Raw genomic sequence first — 21,564 nt, 5'->3', positions numbered from 1 at the left:
CTGTCACATCACACCCTCTCCCCTCTGCTGCGTGTCCCTCACCACCCACCCTCCCACCCTATCTCACTTTCTCTATCTTCCGCATTCCCTATTCCACTCTCCATGTGTCTTGTCAGTTGTGTTTGGCAATGGTGTCATTATTGGGCAGCTCGTATCACACTTCGACCGACGAGCTGTCTGCGCTCTTGCTCTTTCTCTCTCTCTCTCCCTCTCTCTCTCTCTCTCCCTCTCCCTCTCCTCTCCCTCTCCCTCTCCCTCTCCCTCTCCCTCCCGTCCCAGTGACTCGCCCGTGGCGGTTGTGTGTCACCTTTATACCAAGACGCACTGTCCCTCACAGACGTTACCCATAATTCCTTGCACAACTGCCACTTAATCTTCATTCCCTGCAGCTTGTCCCCATCATAACCCAGAATGATGTGAGTGAAAAGACACACCACATGGTACAGAACAGGACCAGCAGTCAAGAAAAAACAAAAAAACATTAAGAGAAACTGTATGATGAAAATAAAAACTTTGAGAGGTATTGTAAATAAGCTGATTTGTTTGGTGCAAGCTTATTGTAATTATTGCGGTTTAGCTATTCAGCAGCTTTAAATAACTCAATATTATCCTGGTTATAGTCAATAAATGTAAAATAAATACATAAATTAAATTGTTTTTTTGTAGTATTTGTGCAATAATTTACACACTTGAAGATACAGATAAGCCAGAGGAGGCTTTCTCCTCTAACAGGAGAGGAACAGTGGCACCCCAACATATTTGACATCTGTAATCATTCCCAAACATCACAGGAAACACTCAAGTTGAGATCTTTACAATTGGCAGTCAACGTAACCCTCTCCTCCCAGTTTCATCAAGTTTCTGACCTCTGCCTCCCGCGTGTGTGTGCGCGTCTGTGCGTGTGCGTGTGTGTCCAATGGGACCCCGTCTTTCAGCTGGGAGCCCCTGTTTGTGTGATACCCATGTGTGGCTGATGAGACGGCCTGTCAGTCAGCTGTGGCCTCGCTGCCCTTTGAAGGCCAGGCCAGGGGGCGAAGAGGTGCCGCAAATGGCCTGTGAAGTTTACATACACTGCCCACTGCTAAACAGATTAGCTCTAATGAAGTGTCTAATGTCGGGGCCGCTGGCTGACATAATCCTGCCTGGCAGCCCGGCCCCTTGGCTGCCAGAAAAGCCGCCCTCCCTCCAGCCCTCTCTTCCGCCCTCGCATGGCCTCTGCTGCCACCCAGGGCGACTCCACACGGGGAGGTGCCCACCGTTAATCATGCTGGACAGTGTGCGATCTGACATGCAAATGTAGGTCATTGCATATGTAAATGTGTGATTACGAGGCCGGCATGCCAGGACACATTAGCAAGACTGTGCTCTCAGCAGGCGGTTGTCACAGCGCTTTAGAGGCTCATGCTAACATTTGTCAAGCTACCACACAGCGAATGAAAGCAATGCCCTCTTGTCCTCTCTGTCCCCCCCCCCCCCCACACTTGCGACTTCTCTCCCCCCCTTCCCCTCCCTTTGTATCTGTACACCTCCAACTGTCCGTCGTGCATCTTCACACAAACGCTTCTGTCAAATCATCCCACTCATTGCCCCATACGGCTCCACTCATCATGTGACACACCTTGTAGGTTTTCATCCTGCTCCTCTTGCACTACTTTAATACACTGCGCAATCTTTTGTGCCTCAGAGCGCCAATATATTTGTTGTGCTAAAGCATTTTGTGGTTATATATTATATTTTGTTGGGTTTTTTTGTCTTCTCTTTTTTTTGTCTTTTTTTTTCTTTTTCCCCCAGATCGAAGTTAGTGTTGAACAGTGTGTCATGCTCACTGGCAGTGACTCTCAGACAGCTCGGGATGATGGAAGTGTCACGCCGAAAAATGCACACCTCGGCAGTGTTAATTGGGCAGAGCATTTCATTGGCTTGCACCTTTTTCTTTCGCTGTCAAAAAAAAAACAAGAAAAAAATGAAATGCCTAAATCTCCCCCCCCCCCCACTCTCCCCTTCAGTTGTGTAACCTGATGTGATCACTGCTGTGTGGAACTTTAGTAAAACCGACAGAGACACTGAAGAAAACTATTAGTAGTTATAGGTTTAGATTTTTCTTCTTTCATTGGGGGAATTTGTTTATGTCAGCATTATAAAAAATGTTGCACTTTCTGTCTTGGATGCATTAAACACCATTGATTCATTGGTGGTCAAGTAAGTGAACCGTTAATGCTGGCAGTTTGGTTTACCAGTTAAACAGTTTTGCAATAACAAAAACATTGGATGGTCTTTCCTGCTTTTGATTGACCTTATTTTAAGTTGTTATTTTGGTTTTAAGGCCTGCAGCTTCAACAATATTGAACATTTTGAGTAGTCCCTTGTGCTTTTGGCGGCACTAATTAGCATTTCCAACATTTCTGAGATGTTTCAAATATTAAAAATGTGCAAATTTTGAAAAGTATTTGTCACCAGAAGAAAAAAAAAATAAATCATTAGCTTCATCCAGTTACTTCATAAATTCTTCTCGTTGGATTTTTTTGGTTTTAATTTCTCACTGAACTAAAATGTCATTATGTTGAGTCAGCTGAGGCAATCCTGCATAGCCTCCAGCCTGCGCTCATAGTAACTTTGTCAAAAATGTGAAAAGCAAGTGAAGCAAACAAATGTGATGACACTCCCTTCTCGCATGTTCAGTGCTTCGGAGATTAGATTTTGACCTTCTCCCCCTCTTCATTCTCCCTCCCTCTGTCCTAAGTCACTTGCCCCTGAGCTGCTCCCTCGGCCACGCTGGCAAAAGCACTGGTGACATGTGGCATTCTGATATCTGTCACCTTCTGTTTGCTCCCGCCGACGCCTTTTTACAAGTTTACCAAAAGGCTGGAAAGGTCACACTGCCTGCTCTCTGCATTTTTCACACATTATATCCAAGGGGCTCATTCTCGTTTATTTTTGAGTGTTTTTTTTTTTTTTTTTAATTGGGGAAGGTGAGGGACTCAGATTGCTCAGCCAATCATGTGGCGACGAGCGCTGAGGAGTAACCAAGTCTGTGGCCCATTGCCAGGCTGTCAGTGATATAACTTGGCACAGGAAGGAAAACGACTTAGGATAATTGTGAACTTTAGAACCTTCAATAGAAAGATTAAAAGCCTGAATACATGTAAATTGTATAATGAAATCTTTTCCAGCTTTTCCCCCCCTGTTGTTTAAAGTATAAAGGGAAAGAATTATTGCAAAGTTAAGTGAAATGCATCGGAACAATATCGTCATTCATAAATATTAGCAGATAATTGTTAATTCTAATATTCCTCAGTTAATGTCACCGGCAACTATTTTCTGATAAGTCCCCGGCCTCTGCATGGAAAAGTTCTACGTGAAAAAGGTTGGATTGGGTGAAATATTGACTTGTGAATTCGTGCAATTTTACCTATGCAACTTTGTTACTAGGCACATGAGGATAGTAATTTTCTTTCACCTCTGAGCTTCACGGATGCGCTCAAGTTAAGTGTATGAACATTACTCAAGACCTTTCACGGCATGTCACATCAGCCTAATGGGGGTGGAATCATCAGCCCAGAGCAGCCTCACAGAGAAACAAGCTACACAACAGCTTCTTTTCCACCCCGCGCTTCAGCCCTCATCCTTTCCTCTTTCAGTTGTGTGGAAATAGTTGCATGAGACTCTTCATGCACTTAGTTTAGGCTTTTTTTCTTTTCCATATTCACATACATCTCAAATTGTGTGGCTTTTTTTTTAATCATTTTGCATTTTATACCATAACAATGTAAACAGTGTTAAACAATTAGAATTATTGTCCAGTGCTATTTGACCCAACTTGTTGTGCTCCTTTCTCCCAATACTCAACCCAAAGCACATCTTAATTCTTCATCATGATTCTTGTCTCTCTGTGCGTGAGTTTGTGTGTATATAACGTCATACTTTGCGTACTGTTCCATGCGTTTCTAAAATGTCGATGATCTATTGATACTGACTTCCCGCATGGATTTGGACGACCATAAATAGGGCTGCAGAATGTATCGCAGATTCATTGTTGCCACAGTATGGACAGGTTTAGCAGACTGACTGAACAGGAATAAATCATTCCTAAATCCACTTTGCATTCATGCTTTGCACGTCAACATATTTGGCCCCGAACTGCCCGGGATACCTGCACACAATGTAGATATGCTCACTTGATATTGTGTAACTTTACCGCAGAACATTTAATATAAATAAATTGGATTGTTTTTTATGTGTAAGTGTTGTGTAAAAACACAGAACGAATTTACAAACACCACACTTACATTTGCCTAACTTAGTGATTTTGCTGTAAACAGTGTTTTGCTCTGGATTCAGGTGCATTTAGTGTACGTTTTAGGCAAAGCATAACTGTGAAGTTGTTTTCTCTTCTTTTCTTTCAGAAACCTTTGCAGCCAGATATGGGCCACAATTCACTGGCCAACTTCCAGATCGAGAAGAAGATTGGACGCGGCCAGTTCAGTGAGGTTTACCGAGCGAGATACCTGTTAGACAACACCTCAGTGGCCCTGAAGAAAGTTCAGGTGAGGCATTGTAAAGCACGCAAAAGAAAATACCTGTCATTATTTAGGCTGTTTTAATTGACTCAGAGTTGCTGGAAGGCATTTTCCCCTGAAGTTGAAAGCATTGAATATAAAGTTAAATGTAAAATGCGCCACAGAAAGTGGCTCTTATGGTACCACAGTGGAATTTTGCAGTGCTGTAGCGAAATTCTTGCACCTGCATTGAGTATTCAGTGACTGATAGAACCAGTGTACACATGCACACTCCTCAGATGCACTTTACACGGGGAAAAAATGTGTGTGTTACTCGGATATGAAACACCTGTAGTCACTCCAGCGCCACCCTCCAGATAACAGCAGTCGTGTTCTCTGTTTAGTGTTTTTTTTTATTTTTTTTTTATTTTTTTGGTAGTTTCTCTACATCTCTCCATCTTACATTTTTTTTTTTTTTTGAATATGTCATAACACTCCTCTCTGTCCTCTCTCTCACTCTCTCCGTCTCCCCTTTTGATCTCTTGATAGATATTCGACTTGATGGATGCCAAAGCTCGGCAAGATTGCATCAAAGAGATAGATCTCCTTAAGGTAAAGAACCAGAGAAGAGGGAGACGGCGCCATGCGCTTGTGCTCTGTTCTCTTAAGGTGCCTCAGCTGAGACCTTCCACCACAGGAAAACAATTGATCTGCACCAGACAGCATGGATTTGTGTGTTGTGTGTGCATGCATTTCCTTGGATGGTTACAAATGCAGAGGGGTGTTGAAGTAGTTGTGCAGATGTGTGTGTGTGTGTCTGTGTGTGTGTGTGTGTGCATGCTTATGCACGCATACAAGGGGTACAGCATCCCTCCAGGCACACATTGGCTCTCTTTTAAATGCCAAATGTATTGTTGTTTTAATCTTTTAGTCAGGTTTAGAGCCAGGCAGCAACAAATCAGCATGGAATTTTCTCTCTCATGTGTCTCCTCTTTTTTTTATTTTTTTGTTTTCTTGGGTATTATTTTTTTTTTTTTTTACTCCAATGAGATGTTTTCATTTTTAAATTAACGTAACCATGTGTCAGTTAAGATGCCCTCAAATACTAATGAACAAACTTCAGACGGCTCCAATACCTGTGCCTGTCTCAAACATCCTCGATGAGTGTCAGAAGTTTTGTTTGTTGATCGTGCACACGATTGTGTTTCTCGTCATATATGTAGCCCTTTGCGAGTGTGACCGCGTGCACTGCAGGCAGTTGGTGCACACCGGTGCACTGGCGCATACACACTGAAGAGAATGAGGAAATAAGACCCAATTAGTTTTTGGCAAGCCAACACTTTGTTTAAGTTCCCGGGGCTTTCTTGGACCAATCAAAGGCACTGATGCCGAGATGAAGACGAGCCCCCTGTACAGAGCAGCAATCTGAGGAGAACCACCATTGACTTGATGGCACGAGACAGCTGGATTAACCTGATCTGTATTTCTGACCTTCTAAGGGAGGTCGAGGCAGGGTTAAACGGGACATGTGACCATGTGTTTGTGTTTCGTTGATGTGTCTGTTCTATTTTTTTTCTTTAAATACATGGATCCTTTTTTTTTTTTTTTTTTAAACTCCCATTTTCAAGAGTGAGTGTTTCCGTGTGTTGTCGTAACTCCTGTCTGTACCTTTTTGGCCAGTTTATTTTATTTATTTATTTATTTTAAATAGCCATCCTTCATATGTGTCCTCCCTTCAATGCATTTTCATCACTCCGAGCTTTTTGTTCAATCCGTTGCATCCCGCAAGCTGATCGCGAGTGAACATTGAAGTTCTGCCTGGCCCTGCACTGCCCAGCCAGCCTGATAATAAAGGACTGAGTGTGAGAGAGAGACAGTCCTTCTGCCGTATTCCCCTCTAGACAGGCCAACAGGAGACACAGCCAAATCAGAATAATGAGATATACACTGGCAAGGGCCGACTGGAATGACACACATAGTCGCCCATGATCACACACACACACACACACGCTCACATACAGACATAGTCAGTCATGGCCTTTCAACACTGCCCCTATTTGTTTGTCTGTCTGTGTTTGCGTCTGCTCATTCATCTGTATTTTCTTTCCTGGCACGACAACTCCAACTTGAGGAGCTCACGTCGTCCTATTGTCTGAATCCTCACTGATAGGAATGGTGTTTGCACATAACATGCTCCTGGCTCATCTGCTAATTTTACCGTTCCTGAAATCTCCCCCAGCTGTGTGTTCGTCTCGCCTGTGGTTACTATCATGTCAGGATTGTTTTGTGACTAATGATCTGCTCTAATCAGCAGTGAAAAGCTGTAATGATGCCTGTTTCTTTCTCTGGGCTTTGTGTGGTATATATTTGTGTAGAAATCCGAGGTGTGTGTGTGTGTGTGTGTGTGTGTGTGTGTGTGTGTGTGTGTGTGTGTGTGTGTGTGTGTGTGTGTGTGTGTGTGTGTGTGTGTGTGTGTGTGTGTGTGTGTGTGTGTGTGTGTGTGTGTGTGTGTGTGTGTGTGTGTGTGTGTGCATGTCTGGGATTCTCGATCTGATTAGATTACACCAGCAGCCTAATGATAAAACTGAGAACTGGCAGCGACCAGCTTCATCTGACTTGGTACATCCACTGTGAAATGTCTGTTTTATCTGCAGCTTTCTCGACAAGCAATGTATTACTTGAGTAGTTAGGGTATATATTGCCAGCATTTCATTAATTTAGTTTATTTTCTAAGATCCTGCTTGCTTACTCATTGGCTGGATTAAGATACAGTGTGTGAGTGTGTAGCATAAAATGTGACGTGCAACACACAAGGCATCAGTTTCTCCAGTGGATGCCTTCCATATCCTTTATAGCAGACTTAACCTGGAAAGCAACCGACCATAATTATTTCTTAAATATATTTTTAACAGCTGCTTTTGCTATTTCTATACCTTCACACTGTATCCTAATTTTCTATTGTGCTTACTTTTGTGCCATCAGATTGCATTCGGCTGTGTCTGGCTCCTCTTTGAAACACATCACCAGTTTAACAAAGATATCACATCGAGTCTTGCATGATTAAGTAATTACACACTCTGGTGGGTCTCAGCCAGGATGTGTAATTACACAATCACGCGCGGCTCTATGTGATATTTCCCAATGAGCGGTTATTGCGTTGCAGTAAGGCCCCATCCATCATTTACATAAACCTCTGCCTGTGAACGTACTCATCACTTTCCCCCGTATCCTTTGCCTTGAGGTTGCACGTCGTGGAAGAGCAGTGGGTTATGGCGGGTAGAGGGATGGCGGCGGCAGCAAAAGCGGGCCTTGTCATCACTCCTTGGCTCGCGCTTCAGTGTGGTGCAGAACTGCCACTCCGAGCCAAAAATACATCTGGCAAGAAAGGACAAGGGGAAGGATGGAGGGTGGGGGGGTAAGATAGAGACGTGAGGAAGGGTTGAGAGAGAGAATGAATGAGAAGGAGGATTGTGGAGGGATGCAGAGAGACGGAGTGGAGAGTGTAGTGTAGCGTAGTGTACTGTACTGTGCTCCCCCTAACCCTCTCGGCGTCATCCAGAGCATGCACATTTCTTTAATCACAGCAGAGAAAGCACAGCCGAGCCGAGCGGAGGACGCATGTCACACCGCTCCATCTGCTCACATCACGGCTCTAACTCTGCTCATATCACCATCCCTCCTCCTCCTCCTCCTCCTCCTCCTCCTCCCCCCCTTATCTCTCACCCAGTTTACCTTTTCTATCTCCTGTCCCTTTTTTTTTTCTCCCCCCCCCTCCTCCATCTTCACCTTTGTTCTCTTTCCTGAGCTCTTCACCTTGTCCCATCTCCATCATTCGTTTTTTTGTGTTTTTTTCCCCCTCCCTCTGTCTTGTCACCGTGTCATTTGTTCCTTGGTGCTCTCTCCCTCCCTTCCTCCTCTTGCTCTGGATGGATAGAAACTTTTTTTTTTGTTTACTATGGGAATGCTGTTCCTGCCTTATTGACCAACCAACAGGAAGGAGTTTCAGGTAGACACGAGCCCGGGATGCTTGTTTTTCAGACTGCCAGCCATGTCAGCCTGTCAGGCACGTGTGTGTAGTTGTGTGTCTCGCACACATGGGTTGTTGTCATCACAGACCGAGGGGTTGTTGTGACATGTCACCCAGCTTTGTCATAGTCGAGGACAAAACCATCTCATTAGGTCCACATGTTTTGAACAGCGATACAGTGCTGGGCTTCGACTGTTTAGTTTTAATTGGTGGTGAAATAAAGCGATTTACACACAAATCTCTGCAATACATAATCTGGTTGTTTTTGCTGTACATGGTGTATTAACTTTTTCCAAAAAAAAAACCCAAACTGTAGAGTAGACCAAGGATGCCATAAATATGACAAATGTCACCAACATGTCCTTTTTTTTTTTTTGGCTTCTTTTTCCTCTCTTGGTGACATGTTTCTTTTGCTTTTTTTTTGCTTTTTTTTTCTTTGTCCGACAGCAATTGAACCATCCCAATGTAATAAAGTACCACGCGTCTTTCATCGAAGACAATGAGCTGAACATCGTACTGGAGCTAGCAGATGCTGGGGACCTTTCTCGCATGATCAAGGTAAGGACCTCGCCTCAACTGCTCTGCTAGTTCGCACACTAGCACACGTGTGTGTTCACCAAGGCGGCAGCAAGTGCGTCTGATTTGTGGTCATGACATACTCCGAAATCTCAGTACAGCAGTGCCTTAAAGAATCCCGACTCACAAGTGAAATATGTTGTGGGTTTTTTTTATGTAGACCGAAAATCCAATAGTACTTCCACCCACATAAGTGTACTTTGATAGTAGTCGCAGGTATTTGCCAAATATTGTTTTTTTTTGTGATGCCACCTTAATTTTTCAAAAGCATTACCATGAATAGGTACCAAAACAAAACGGAGATCCAGCGATCGGTCCGTTCATCCTTCCTTCTACTATACCCACTATATAGTATCCCGACATAAAGAATGTAAAAACTCATTTTCACTGGTACTCTCTGGTGTCATTAGTTTTGATCGCCCAGTGTAGATAAAGGTGAGATAAACACAACTGGAATATTTGTTCTGTATCTTTCCACATAATCTACATTTTTAGTTGTTAGAAAGGGACAATCTGAACCTTTTTTGTGTATAAAAACAACTCTTTATCAATTAACTTGCTAAAGAAGGACACACTTTTTGAGAAGGATCGTCTGATTCCGACGTGTGAATCGGCTCTACGAATGCCGCCAATCACACTATTTAACGCGAGCACTGTGTGCTGCTGCCTCAGCCGAAAATGAATTGTGAAAAGAGGCGAAAACCAAAATCTATTGTATGCATTTGTGCTCTGGCAGAGTCTGGTGGTCTTCACTGCCAAGCATCATGTCCACATCTGCAGCAGAGTGAGAAAGAAATACGACAGGAGAGGCTTCAGTTACATTCAGAATGAAACCTCTCAACCATTATTCCAAACCTTGTTTTGAATACACGTTTCCTTTTGAGAGCCACGATTAAATGATTTGATGTGTTCAGAAACAAAAAGCACATTTCCCCAAAAAGGTTGAGAAGACTATCATTAAAACAGTAAACTAGTAAAAAAAAAAAAAAAAAAAAAGCATGACTACTTCCCCCTCACATACCAGGTCATTATAGAAGCTCAGGCTGTTCACACCACAGCCGGTCCAACACCATGTCTTACTGGTGGTGTCAACAAGAATGTGGGCGTGGAAGCCAAAAAAAAAAAAAAAAAAAGTGCTGATGTGGCCATTTATAAGCGAGGGAATGATGGCGGGAGGTCTGTGGTCTGTGGTTGTTGGAAGCTTCTGACTACCTGGACACCGAGTCCATCTGAATCATCCATTCCAAAACTGAAACCCAAAACCGACTTAATATGAGGCCTCCTTTAACCTCCTTTTATCCCGTCAGTACATGTTGACGTCTGCCCCGGCGCCGTAAAGGACGTTGTAAAAAGTCAAGCGCCGATTAGAAGTTATAAATCTCCAGCATGTGTTCAGTGGGGGGTACCGAGTGTGTTCTGTGGTCTTCCATATATCTTTCACACGCTATACTTTGCGAATAAGGGGATTACTTTAAAATCTGTTATTTCTGGATAACTGTTATGACTTTCTCTTAGCTTTTCTTCTAAACTGGCAACATGTCTCCCAAACAATCTACACTCATTTCAGTTCAGATGGTTTATAATCAGTAAAGTCAGTGCAGGCTGAAATGAAATGAACTTGACAGTAGTATTAAGTACATAATGCGCAATTTAGAGCCTCATTGATCTGTCAATTTGACCTTGTGTTAAATGTCAGTCTGCTGAGTTTTGTCTTCGAACTGAAGCAGAAGGCAAGAGAGCGAGCTGCACCAAAGCTGCAGCGAGCACATCCCCGGCCAGCCCTGTTTTTCGTCTTTGAGCGAAGACCCAAACCCCCAGTTATATTGTAAAAACCTGCCAGTATAGCAAATTAGTGGTGTGCATGTAAAAAGCCCGGTCTTCTCCCATGCATAAATGATGCAGCAGCGTTGTATCAGCATCGCTCGACAAGCTGTTTGCAGTCATACTCAGCAGCTCCACATCCGCACAGTTCAACGCAGCAAATTAGGAGAGGCGAGGATTAGTGGTACAAGAGAGTGAACATGGCAGGCTCAGCACACCCATACACACACCGATATGTATCCCCACGCACACACACACAGACACACACAAACGCAATCATCCACCTTCACACATACGTACAGTGTACAGTGTAAGCAAAGAAAGTGCAGACGTAACCGGGCAAATGTTCAGAGATGCACTTCACAGAGCCGAAACATGGCGGCGCGAAGACATTGCGATAACAAATCACTGTCATTTGTTAGCATAGCAAAGCTCTCATGGGTGCTGGCAGCATTCAGCCTATATCACATCCTTATGGCTGCTGACGACACACACGTGCGTACACACTCCTCTGCTTTGCATCGTTTGTCTTTTGCCCCGTTGGTTAATGATTTTTACCTTTCCGCTGTCACAATGGCAGTCCAGAGGCGTGTGCCCGGGTTAAGTCCGACACCTTTTTTTGGTCCCTGTCATGAAGTAAACACATTTGTACACTTTGCCATATGTAAAATAGAAGGCAACCCCCCCCCCCCCCCCCCTCCCCACCATATGCATGAATTCTACATTTTTTATTCTTTTTGATTTTCATCCTACTCTGTTGCTCTCTCTCTCTCTCTCTCTCTCTCTCTCTCTCTCTCTCTCTCTCTCTCTCTCCCCCCCCCCCCCCCCCCCCACTCTCTGACCAACTCAGAATTCAAATGAAATGAAATGGTCCTTGATTTGCATGCACTTACAGAATATTGCATGTGCTGTGTTTGCTGTTAAAGGCATGGAGAAGAGGGTGGTGGTGGTGGTGGTGTTGGTGGGCGTCTATGTGCTTCCCCATTGACATCAAACAGTCTTCTGATATGGAAATAGGGGGGCAAGGGAAGAATGGCTCCTCGCTGAGGCTTTGTTTGGATGTAGGCCAAGGTCTATCCTTCCCTCTCTCCATTTCTCCATCTACCTCGATCCCTCCTTTCCACTCACATTATTCATTTTTAGCATCTCTTACCATCACCTCCGTATGGACTGACTGAAATTCTCCTTTGCTATGTTAGACTCCTGCACCCTTAGAATCAATGTGCAGTTAGCGAACCTAATCCATCCATTCATCCATTCATTAGTTTGTTCATTCATTAGTTTGTTAATAAGTTACTTCGTTTGCTCATTCTGTCACTCTGTGTTCCTCTTTTCTATGCAAGGTAACATGTTAATGAAGCAAATTAAAACAATGATAAAAAAAACAACCATTTATTGGTAAACAATTGTATCATATTTAATAAGATAAACAACATTATACCCTGATTGCCCATATATTTCTTCTAAATACTAAGAGCAACAATACTTTTTTCAAAAACTAAGATGAAGTGTGGGCTTTATTAAATAATTATGATAAGTGAACACAAACATGGTGACAGCTGTATACTCCAAATTCTTCCAAGATCTGAAACAATTAAAAGGCAAAAAACAAGACTGTAATACCTTTTAATTTCTTTTTTTTTTTTTTTTTTGTGAAACTCTATTAAAACTAATAAAAAAATTTGGTGGCGAAAACTTTCAACGATTTGCTGTCGTCATAAAGGCTAACGCTAAGTCAATATCAAGTGCCAAAATGAAGACTAATGACAACCTATGGGAAACAACCAAACAGCAGGGGAAACAAGCAGACACTGTTTAAAGGCTCTGTAGCACCTACTTTATTTTAAAAAGCATATAAACAGATGGTATGCATACCATACAGTGCAAACATACAGCCTATCAGAGGGAAAAAAAACCTTAATGCATCATACATTTACTTTGAGTCTCGTTCCTTTGCTTTACTAAAGATAGAGCAGTTGTTGATTTCATGGGTCTGATTTATGCAGCTACTGTCCTGTGGATCCCTCGGGAATCTTAATGTTCTTGGGTGTTTTTATTTCAATAAAGGTAAAAAAAAAAAAAAAGTTTACTAAATGCCTTTATATGTGGACCTCACGTCCAGGTTGGCGAAAGTCCATACTTTTCGTTTTCCTTCCTGAAAATGAAACCAACAAGGACACACCATAAACTGCCCGTGCTCTCCATACCGATTGCTGAATGTCGATTTCCGTAGATGTCGATCAATACGTCGGTGTCATCATCACTGTCGTCGTGATGGGTTAGGACCACAAGTTTTCAATCATTTCAAAAATGAATTAAAACAAAAACAAACCAATGACAACAACTAAAAAACAACATCTGAAACCACTGCACTGCTGAAAACTCTACCTAACAAAATTGCTGTTTGCCAGATGGGAGACTTCTGGAAGGCACCACAAAGTTCTCCTCTCTGTACCCGAGGATGCATGTGCTTTCCATTGGAGGCTGTAGAGAAAATGAGACGGCTCTCGGTTAAGCAAGGGACCGACCTCGCAGAGAGAGGTCTGGGTTGCATTAGGAGAGCAGTCACAGAGAATGGTGAAGCATAGTGTACAAACACACACGTACACACACACACTCCTCGACCACGGCGGAGTTGTATTCTGGTTCAACACAAGGCTTTTTACCTTTCCTTTTTTTTTTTAGAATGCGAGTTTCAATAATGCGGAATATATATGTGTGTTTGAATGTACTTTGCAGCACTTCAAGAAGCAGAGGAGGCTTATTCCTGAGAGGACAGTGTGGAAGTACTTTGTCCAGCTCTGCAGTGCGCTCGAACACATGCACTCCCGGAGAGTAATGCACAGAGGTAGTGTTGATGCACACTCAAACATATATAAACCGTAGCGGTATCTCCTCGGTCATTGCAAGTGTGTGAATGTTTTACATTACGATCATGCAGAGAATTAGTAGAATCATATGGGCTCATCTTTTATTAACTCGGCAGCAACAGGAAATCTGTGCATCACCGTGTGTTCCATGCAGGAGCAGGAAGGTTTTCTTTTCCCAAAAGAAATACAACTCCTGACTCGTCTTAAAGGCTTTTCGGGTTCATTTCAGCGCTGTGATAAATCGAAGCAAATTTACTGGCGACGTGGCAGCTTGAAGATTAATATTACGAAGTTGCATAAATTAGCGCATAAAGCCAGTGGTTTCTCTTCCGAGTGAATTATCTGGTTTCATATGACAGGAGACTTAAGTGTAGGTGTTAAACAATACATAGAGCAGAGAACACAGTGTTTATGGGCCCACATGCTTTCAATAGGACCCAGCCAAATCAAACCCCGGGTCCATGTGCAAAGGCTCCCGCACGCAAGGAGACGTATACATAGCTACAGGTGATGTACTTCCGCTTGGACTGACTTTGATTAGGGCACAGGGACACTAATGAACCCTGAGCTCTGAGCTTTAACGACCACTTAGCAGAGACCGCCTATTCAAAGGCTGCTCACAATTTACACAGGAGCAGTAAATTTCAAAGGCTGTTGCAGGTTCCATTGACATGAGTTCTGAAAACTGCGCTAATGCCTGGATTAGCTTAAATAAACATTTTCAATGATACAATTTATGCAGGTCATCGACTCGTATGTGTTTATTATGTGATACGTTTAGTGTTTGCATATATAAAACTGGAGACTATTCAAGTAAATAATAATTTTCTGTTTTGTCTTGTATCACTTGTCATCTTTCTGCTTCCTCCTTTTTTTTTTTCTTTCTTTTATTTATCTCCTGTCTTCTTTTTTTTGACTTTGTTTCATGTCTGCCTTCAGATATTAAGCCAGCCAATGTATTCATCACAGCCACTGGAGTAGTGAAACTAGGAGACTTGGGTTTGGGACGGTTCTTCAGCTCCAAAACAACTGCTGCTCACTCACTAGGTAATGTACACTTGTTTTTTACACATGAACATGAATATGCACATCAAACTTCTTATAATGTCCCAGTTTTGGATGTGTTTCATTAGGCATTGTGCTTTGCCAGTGCCGTGCTCGGCGTCTTTCACAGGCCACTTAACTGCTTCCTGTTGCCTCGACCTTTCACCCCAATGCAGGTGAAGACTGAAGGCGACGACACACAGCTTTGATTATATGAGTCTGAGATATAAAATAAACCAACCGGCTTTACAATCAGGGTTATTGTTCTTGTTTGGGCCTGTGATTGTCACCTGTGGAGACTATGACACTATATTTGTGTCCCCAAAAAATAAGACTTCCGGATCAAAGCTGCAATGGTAATCAAGATGCAATATAAAACGCGACTTTGTTGGATTTGATGCATTTTGAGCTGATAAATAGAATGATACCTCATCGTGTTAAATAATGTCTTTGATGCAGTTATAAATTAAAATGTAGATTGTTCTATCAACAGTTCAGGCTGTAAATCCCAAAAGGGAGCATTGTGACATTTTGATGCTGATTAATTACTAAACAAAAAGACTCTCAATATACAGCTAAAGCCCTTGAGGCTTGTCATTCCTGCAAATATCTTGTTGGTTTATCTTATTAAATGAGTAATAGGGTTTAATGCAGTAACACTCAGGTTGCACATATACAATATACTCTCACCTCAAGAAAATGCCTAAATCGATCTTGCTTTGCTTCTTCAATAGAATCGCATTTGGTATTATTCCAAAAGTGTAATAGAAATATTGTTATTTTAGCTGGAAATGAGCCTTTATTGAGGTGGTTATTTAGAACATGTACCAAATGGGATAAAATGCTCTGAGCAGTTGAAGTGTGGGTCGATGATAAAAGTCAACGGACCTTAAAAGTGGAAAAAAAGATGAAAATTACCTAAAATTAAACATAAACGATACCAATTGATCAAAAAAACCAATCCCTCAGAAATGACAGAAATGATTGAATCTGTTATTTTGAAAAGGTTTGGGATTCTTCTAAACAGTGTCATCATTAAATCTGCAGAAATATCTTCAGACTTCATAATGGAAGTTGATAAAAATATTGGTTTAAAAAAAAAAAAAAAGGCACCTTGTGAGCATTGATTTCTATATTTACATGTTTTGACTGAATAACTTGGAGCCTTTTTTTTATTGCCTTGGACAAAACCATATTTTTCGAAACACTAAAAATATCTGTTGTTAAATGAAATACAACGCAAAAACATCAAATGTTAATGCTGAAGCCATGGAGTGATTATTAGCTGAAGAAAACCAATTTCCTGAATCTAGGAAAATGTGTTGCTAATTTTGACATTTTGCAGTCACAACCCCTCACTGCTGGTTGTATGCGGAGTATACATTTTAATGTGATTATGTTTTTGGTCAATATTACACAGCAAAAACAACAGAAACAGCTACATTTGTGCCTGCTGTCAGGATTTTAAGTTGCCTCCCCTCACTGTAATTACTTTGGTTTTTCTGGTTGATTAAAGCAGTTGAATGTCAACATCATTGTAGCGAAAGAAAAGAAAAAAAAAATGTTGTGCTGCTGCTTTCCAACCTTCCCTTAGTGCTTTTTCAAAGACTTGGAAAATATGAGAAAATTAATCCTACAGATGATATGTAGACACCGCCACTCACATTGTCTCACTTCCCGATGTCAAACTGTTACTACCACAACCGGTGTGCTATTCTCAGCACCGGTACACAGCAGCAGCCCCAGACTTTGGGGGGAACGTGCGAATCACATGATCAGCTCGGCAGCGGCTCTTACCAGCGGAGCATTCTGCAGTCCCAGCAGAGCGAGGTGAAGACGCCTGTGATTGCTCATTAAATGCTGAGTGCACAGCACCCTCTTTAGGCTGATGGAGGACAGGCAGCCTCGCCAGCAGAGGGGTCAATCTGAATACTCGTCATTAACCGGATTCAATCAAGGTACCCTTGTCAGACAAATGAGGAAATCCACAATGGAGGTGCATACAGTGCCGTTCAAATGTTGATAAACAGTATATTATTTGCAAACGCTTTGGAGAATCTGCCCCCCTCCCCCCCCCCACACTTTAAATATGGATGAGAGGTGTAGATGTTTGTTGATTCTTCAGCCACATGCGCATATCACTGGATGACGTTGTGCTGCAGGAGCAGATGATGTCTGTAGGTTAGCATGACCTGTCAACACGAGGGACTCGGGAGTATGTCAAGCTCTCGCTCTTGCTCCCTGCCTTCCTCCTTGACATTTCCTGCTGTGTATTTGAAATAGCAGATATCCTCTGTCTTTCTTTGTCACCTCTTCCTCTCCTGCTGCTGTTTCTGTATCTCACTTGTCCTCACTCCTCTTCTCCTCGCTTCCCTCTGCGCCACCCCTTCCCCGTGACTTTTAGTCTGAGAAGAATTATGGCTCGTGTGAAGGACAGACGTTAGAAGGTGCGAGAATGCCAGAATTTCGCAGAACGGAAGAGTGAAATAAGGCAGAGTGGACGGAGCATTAAGCCAGCAAAAAAAAAAGAGGGCTACAACAAAGCAGGATGAATGACCAAAAAAAAAAAAAAAAACGTAGGATGTCCAAAGTGTTAGAGAAAAGTGTGACAGAGTGACAGAAAAAAGGAGTATAAAGGCGAAAAGTTATGGGGAGCAAAGTAAGAAGAGAGGATGTGACAGTGTGACAGCAGAAAATGGAAAAGAAGAAGGTAACTAAGACAGTGGAAGACCGGGAGAGAGTGATAGAAAGAACACGAGAGAAAGAGCGGCGTGTGTGTGTGCGAGCGTGTGTGTGCGTGCAATGGCGTGAGTACGTAATGAGCTCAGTCACCCAGCTGAACAGTGGAGCAGGGTGGTGGAGCTGAGATGGAGGTCCAGGCATGCAGCCTGTCAGCTCCCATGCTTTCAATTCAGCTGCTCAGCAGTCCACACACACACACACACACACACACACACACACACACACACACACACACACACACACACACACACACACACACACACACACACACACACACACACACACACACACACACACACACACACACACACACACACACACACACACACACACACACACACACACACACACACACACACACACACACACACGTGTGCGCACGCACACAGAAAGAGATATAGACTCTTTTGTCTGCAGGACAGATGTATCTCTGAGCGGCGGTACATATGGTTGTGAGTCTATGAGCACACATGCAGAGGTTGTTGATCGTGACCATTCAGATAGGTGAACAACAAACGTGCACCACCATGTCACACAAATAGAAATCGATATGAGCGTGTTAAACACACCGATTACACAGTTTGTGGTTGAATGTTTACAGTTCAGGCAAGAGTTGATATTTAAGAAAGAACAAAAAAAATATAACCACTTGATACCGGATAAGGTTTTGCAATCTTTAAAGAAATGAGCGACTTACTATCTGCCACTGCCAGTTGGCAGCAATGAGTAATATAATACACCTGCAATTAACACCTGTAATGAGAAGGGTGTTAACGGCGAGTACTGGGGGGGAAAGAAGAGCATGGGAGCAGAAAAACTTTGGGCAGGCTCATGTTGAAAATAATTAGAGCCATTTAAATGTGTATATAGAGATCTCGTTATCTTATAAAGGCGAGTGAGCTGTGACATGAGAGACGCAGGCAGACGGTCAAATCGGTAGTGACGGTTCAGCGTGACATTTAATGTAATTAAGGAATTATATAACATTGGTGTGACAGAAATACAATGAATTTCTGGTATAGACAAAGGCAGTATAGTCTTATTGTTGTACACAAATGTATTACACAACAGAAGACAGAGACAAACTATTACGATGCATCTGAATGAGGAATTTAGTCTTTGCCTTTTACATTTGAGCTGAATCTTTCTTTCGGTTCAAACTACAAGAATCTAAAACAACACAGATGTGAGACGGCTTCTAAAAATTAAAGGAAAAATCCCCCTGAAATTCTCGACATCGTTCAAGCTGCCCTTTGAAAGCGTTATAGGTTATAGGTGTTAATAAGGAAACGGCGGCACGCGCACGCAATCAAACCGATAATGTATTGAAAACGGCACAAGTTTCATTTTACAGCACATCCAGCAGGGAATTAAACGAGTGTTCTTTATAGTGGATGACTTCTCACCTCCTATACAACAACGATTATCCTGTTATGCCGAGAATACAGTGTTGTCATTGCTATTCACAATAATGGAAATCAATCCCAACATGACTTTCAATTTATTTGCATGAATAAGTAATGCGCCCTTAATTCAGCATGCTGAAGGAGCTTGAGCTCGGCACTGCTGCCTTTTTTTTTTTCTTTTTTTTTTATGCAACTATTAGCATAAGAGAGGCTGATTCTTTTTAATCAACTAATAATGAATGTTAGGGGAGCCTGTTCAGACGGCACCACGAGACCTCACAACATACACATGCACACGCCCACGCGCACGCACTCAGATATACCACCGTTACCAACCTGATGACCAATTAAAACACGAATCCCCACTACCCTGATTTATTCTTCCACTTGCTCTTCTCTTGCTCCGTCTCCGCTTGTGCAGATGCTGATTATTTTTGGAATGGCAGGTAACACTTCGTGATTCAAAATCGCACATTTAAGATAAAAGCGTGTGTTCTCAACCCAATTACATCCGCACAAGAATTAAAAGCGCCGGCTTTCATTTGACTTCCCATAGACTTCCAATTCTTAATTGCCCCCCTCCGTAATGGTTTTATTAATTGCAATTTCATTGGTGGGGGTTTCCACAGAGCCGGCAGTGTGCGGAGTGGCTCCGGAGAATTTGTACATGCTTGTATGCGTACGCGACTGAGTACAGTAAATGAGTGTGCAGTTATTTCTCGTTCTTTTTCTTTTTCTTCTTCTTCTCCTTCCATTTTCATGCAAGCTGACTTGTCTCCTGAGCTCTTTCCTCTTGAGAGCTGTTTTCACCTCCTCTGCTCACTTCAGCTGTTGTGTATGATGTAAACTCGACAACTTATGGTTACTGTCCAAAAAGAAAAGAAAAAAAAATCCCCGTTCATCCTCGCTTCACCCGTGAATTTCTCAATGCATATGTTGCATAGATGCAATAGGCGACGTGGCTTGGGTCATTTCATACACAAAATAAAACTCTGAGAATTTGCCTGATTTCAGTTTTGTCAACACGATCTAATTTCCATTTCCTGTTTTCAATGGATTTTGTATTTCTGAGGCAATCCTCACTGCAGCATGAGCTGGTTGGTTGGTATGGCTGGTGTTTTCTGGCTCACAGGCCGCATTGGTCATGCTACATAACCAACAAGATAATTTGAGTCGTAAACAATGAGGAAAAAGTCACAGGGAAACATAATAAACACAATTACAAATATCTCTGCATACAAGATCCCTGCAAGGGTAATAAGCGGTAAGGAAAGAGACCCAAGATGATGGTTAATTAGTGATACGTGTCAAACTTTGTAGTCTCGCCTACCAACATTGATGTGCATCAACACAACCCACACATTGTGTCACCCCAGCAGAGCCTGTTTAGACTTCCTCATATTTTTAGGGAGCCTCCCGTCAAATGTTTACGTTAAAACCATTGCGGGAGCTTCTCGGCACAGGTTTGACTACTGGCGAAATGTCCCTCCTCTAACCATATGTGAGCAATAAAAGCCTCTGCTGGATGTGCTTGATGGCCTTTTACATGGGAAATCACAATAAACAGAAAGCAGATGAAAAAAAAAAAAAAAAAGGGAAAAAAACCAGCCAGTCAAACTGAGCTAAGAAAGCAGCAAATCTCCGAAGCTTCCTGCAAGTGTGTTCTGGATCTGATGTTGAGCTGTGGTTCCTTCATTTTGGGTCCAGTTGGGTGACGGTCTGATTTTCTGGAGCTCTGCCATTCGCCATGTCAGTTTGGCATTCTTGAGTTTCAAAACCAGAACCAGGAACGGGCCAGCTTTTAAGGCTCCACCGCTGCTCCCTGGGCGTATGCACCGACTACTGTTTCAGATCATTACTGAGCCTCAGTAATCAAAACTGATTTATGTATATTGTGTGTGCGTCTGCGTGTGCGTCTGCGTGTGTGTGTATGAGTTGTGTTGACTGTACATGTGTATAAAATGTTGTGGTTTTGTATATACTTGTATCGATTGCATGCATGGTATTGATGTATATGACAAACTACATCCATCCATTATTACAGTACTACAGTACTTTCAAATTCACCATTTTATGTTGCTCTGAGTTAAGAATGTGGTGACTCTTGCAGCCTTTCTGTGCATCACAGGTTTAAGCGAATCCTCTTGTTTTCCACCTGCTCTCCTTTACGGTTTGAGCTTCGTCACGTGATATCTTGTTGGGTTGTATTGGGGGGGGGGGGGGCTGCGATACGAAATGTTAATGTTCAATCACCGTTTGTCTTCTTTTGGGCCTCTCATTCATTCTGTCCATCCCTGCTTCTCTTTGTGTTCCAGTGGGCACTCCTTACTACATGTCACCAGAGAGGATACATGAAAATGGCTACAACTTCAAATCTGACATCTGGTCGCTAGGATGCCTGCTCTACGAGGTAAACCATAGGAAACTGTGCACACGCTGTCACCTTGCAGCCGAAGGCAGGAGTGACACAATAATACGTCAACTCAGACACACACACACACACACAAAACAAACAAGCCATCCTCAATCCAAAATCATGTGGGTGTGTACAAATACATTTATGACCTGCATTTTGTTCACAT

At 42.6% G+C, this 21,564-nt stretch overlaps 1 protein-coding gene across 1 annotated transcript in view; it reads left to right on the top strand.

Annotated features, from left to right (window-relative positions):
• nek7 (NIMA-related kinase 7) overlaps window positions 1–21,564 on the top strand; it is a 67,883-nt gene that overhangs the window by 27,845 nt on the left and 18,474 nt on the right. Inside the window, exons 3-8 of the mRNA XM_080506782.1 lie at window positions 4,404–4,544; window positions 5,046–5,108; window positions 8,971–9,081; window positions 13,660–13,768; window positions 14,730–14,837; window positions 21,298–21,392. Coding sequence (XP_080362908.1) covers window positions 4,404–4,544; window positions 5,046–5,108; window positions 8,971–9,081; window positions 13,660–13,768; window positions 14,730–14,837; window positions 21,298–21,392 — 627 coding nt within the window. The remainder of the gene's footprint in view (window positions 1–4,403; window positions 4,545–5,045; window positions 5,109–8,970; window positions 9,082–13,659; window positions 13,769–14,729; window positions 14,838–21,297; window positions 21,393–21,564) is intronic.

Source organism: Blennius ocellaris (assembly GCF_963422515.1).
Source record: "Blennius ocellaris genome assembly, chromosome: 12".
Taxonomy (NCBI): Eukaryota; Metazoa; Chordata; class Actinopteri; order Blenniiformes; family Blenniidae; genus Blennius; species Blennius ocellaris.
Note: the sequence above shows the minus strand (reverse complement) of the source record. Positions and strands in the feature narration are given on the sequence as shown.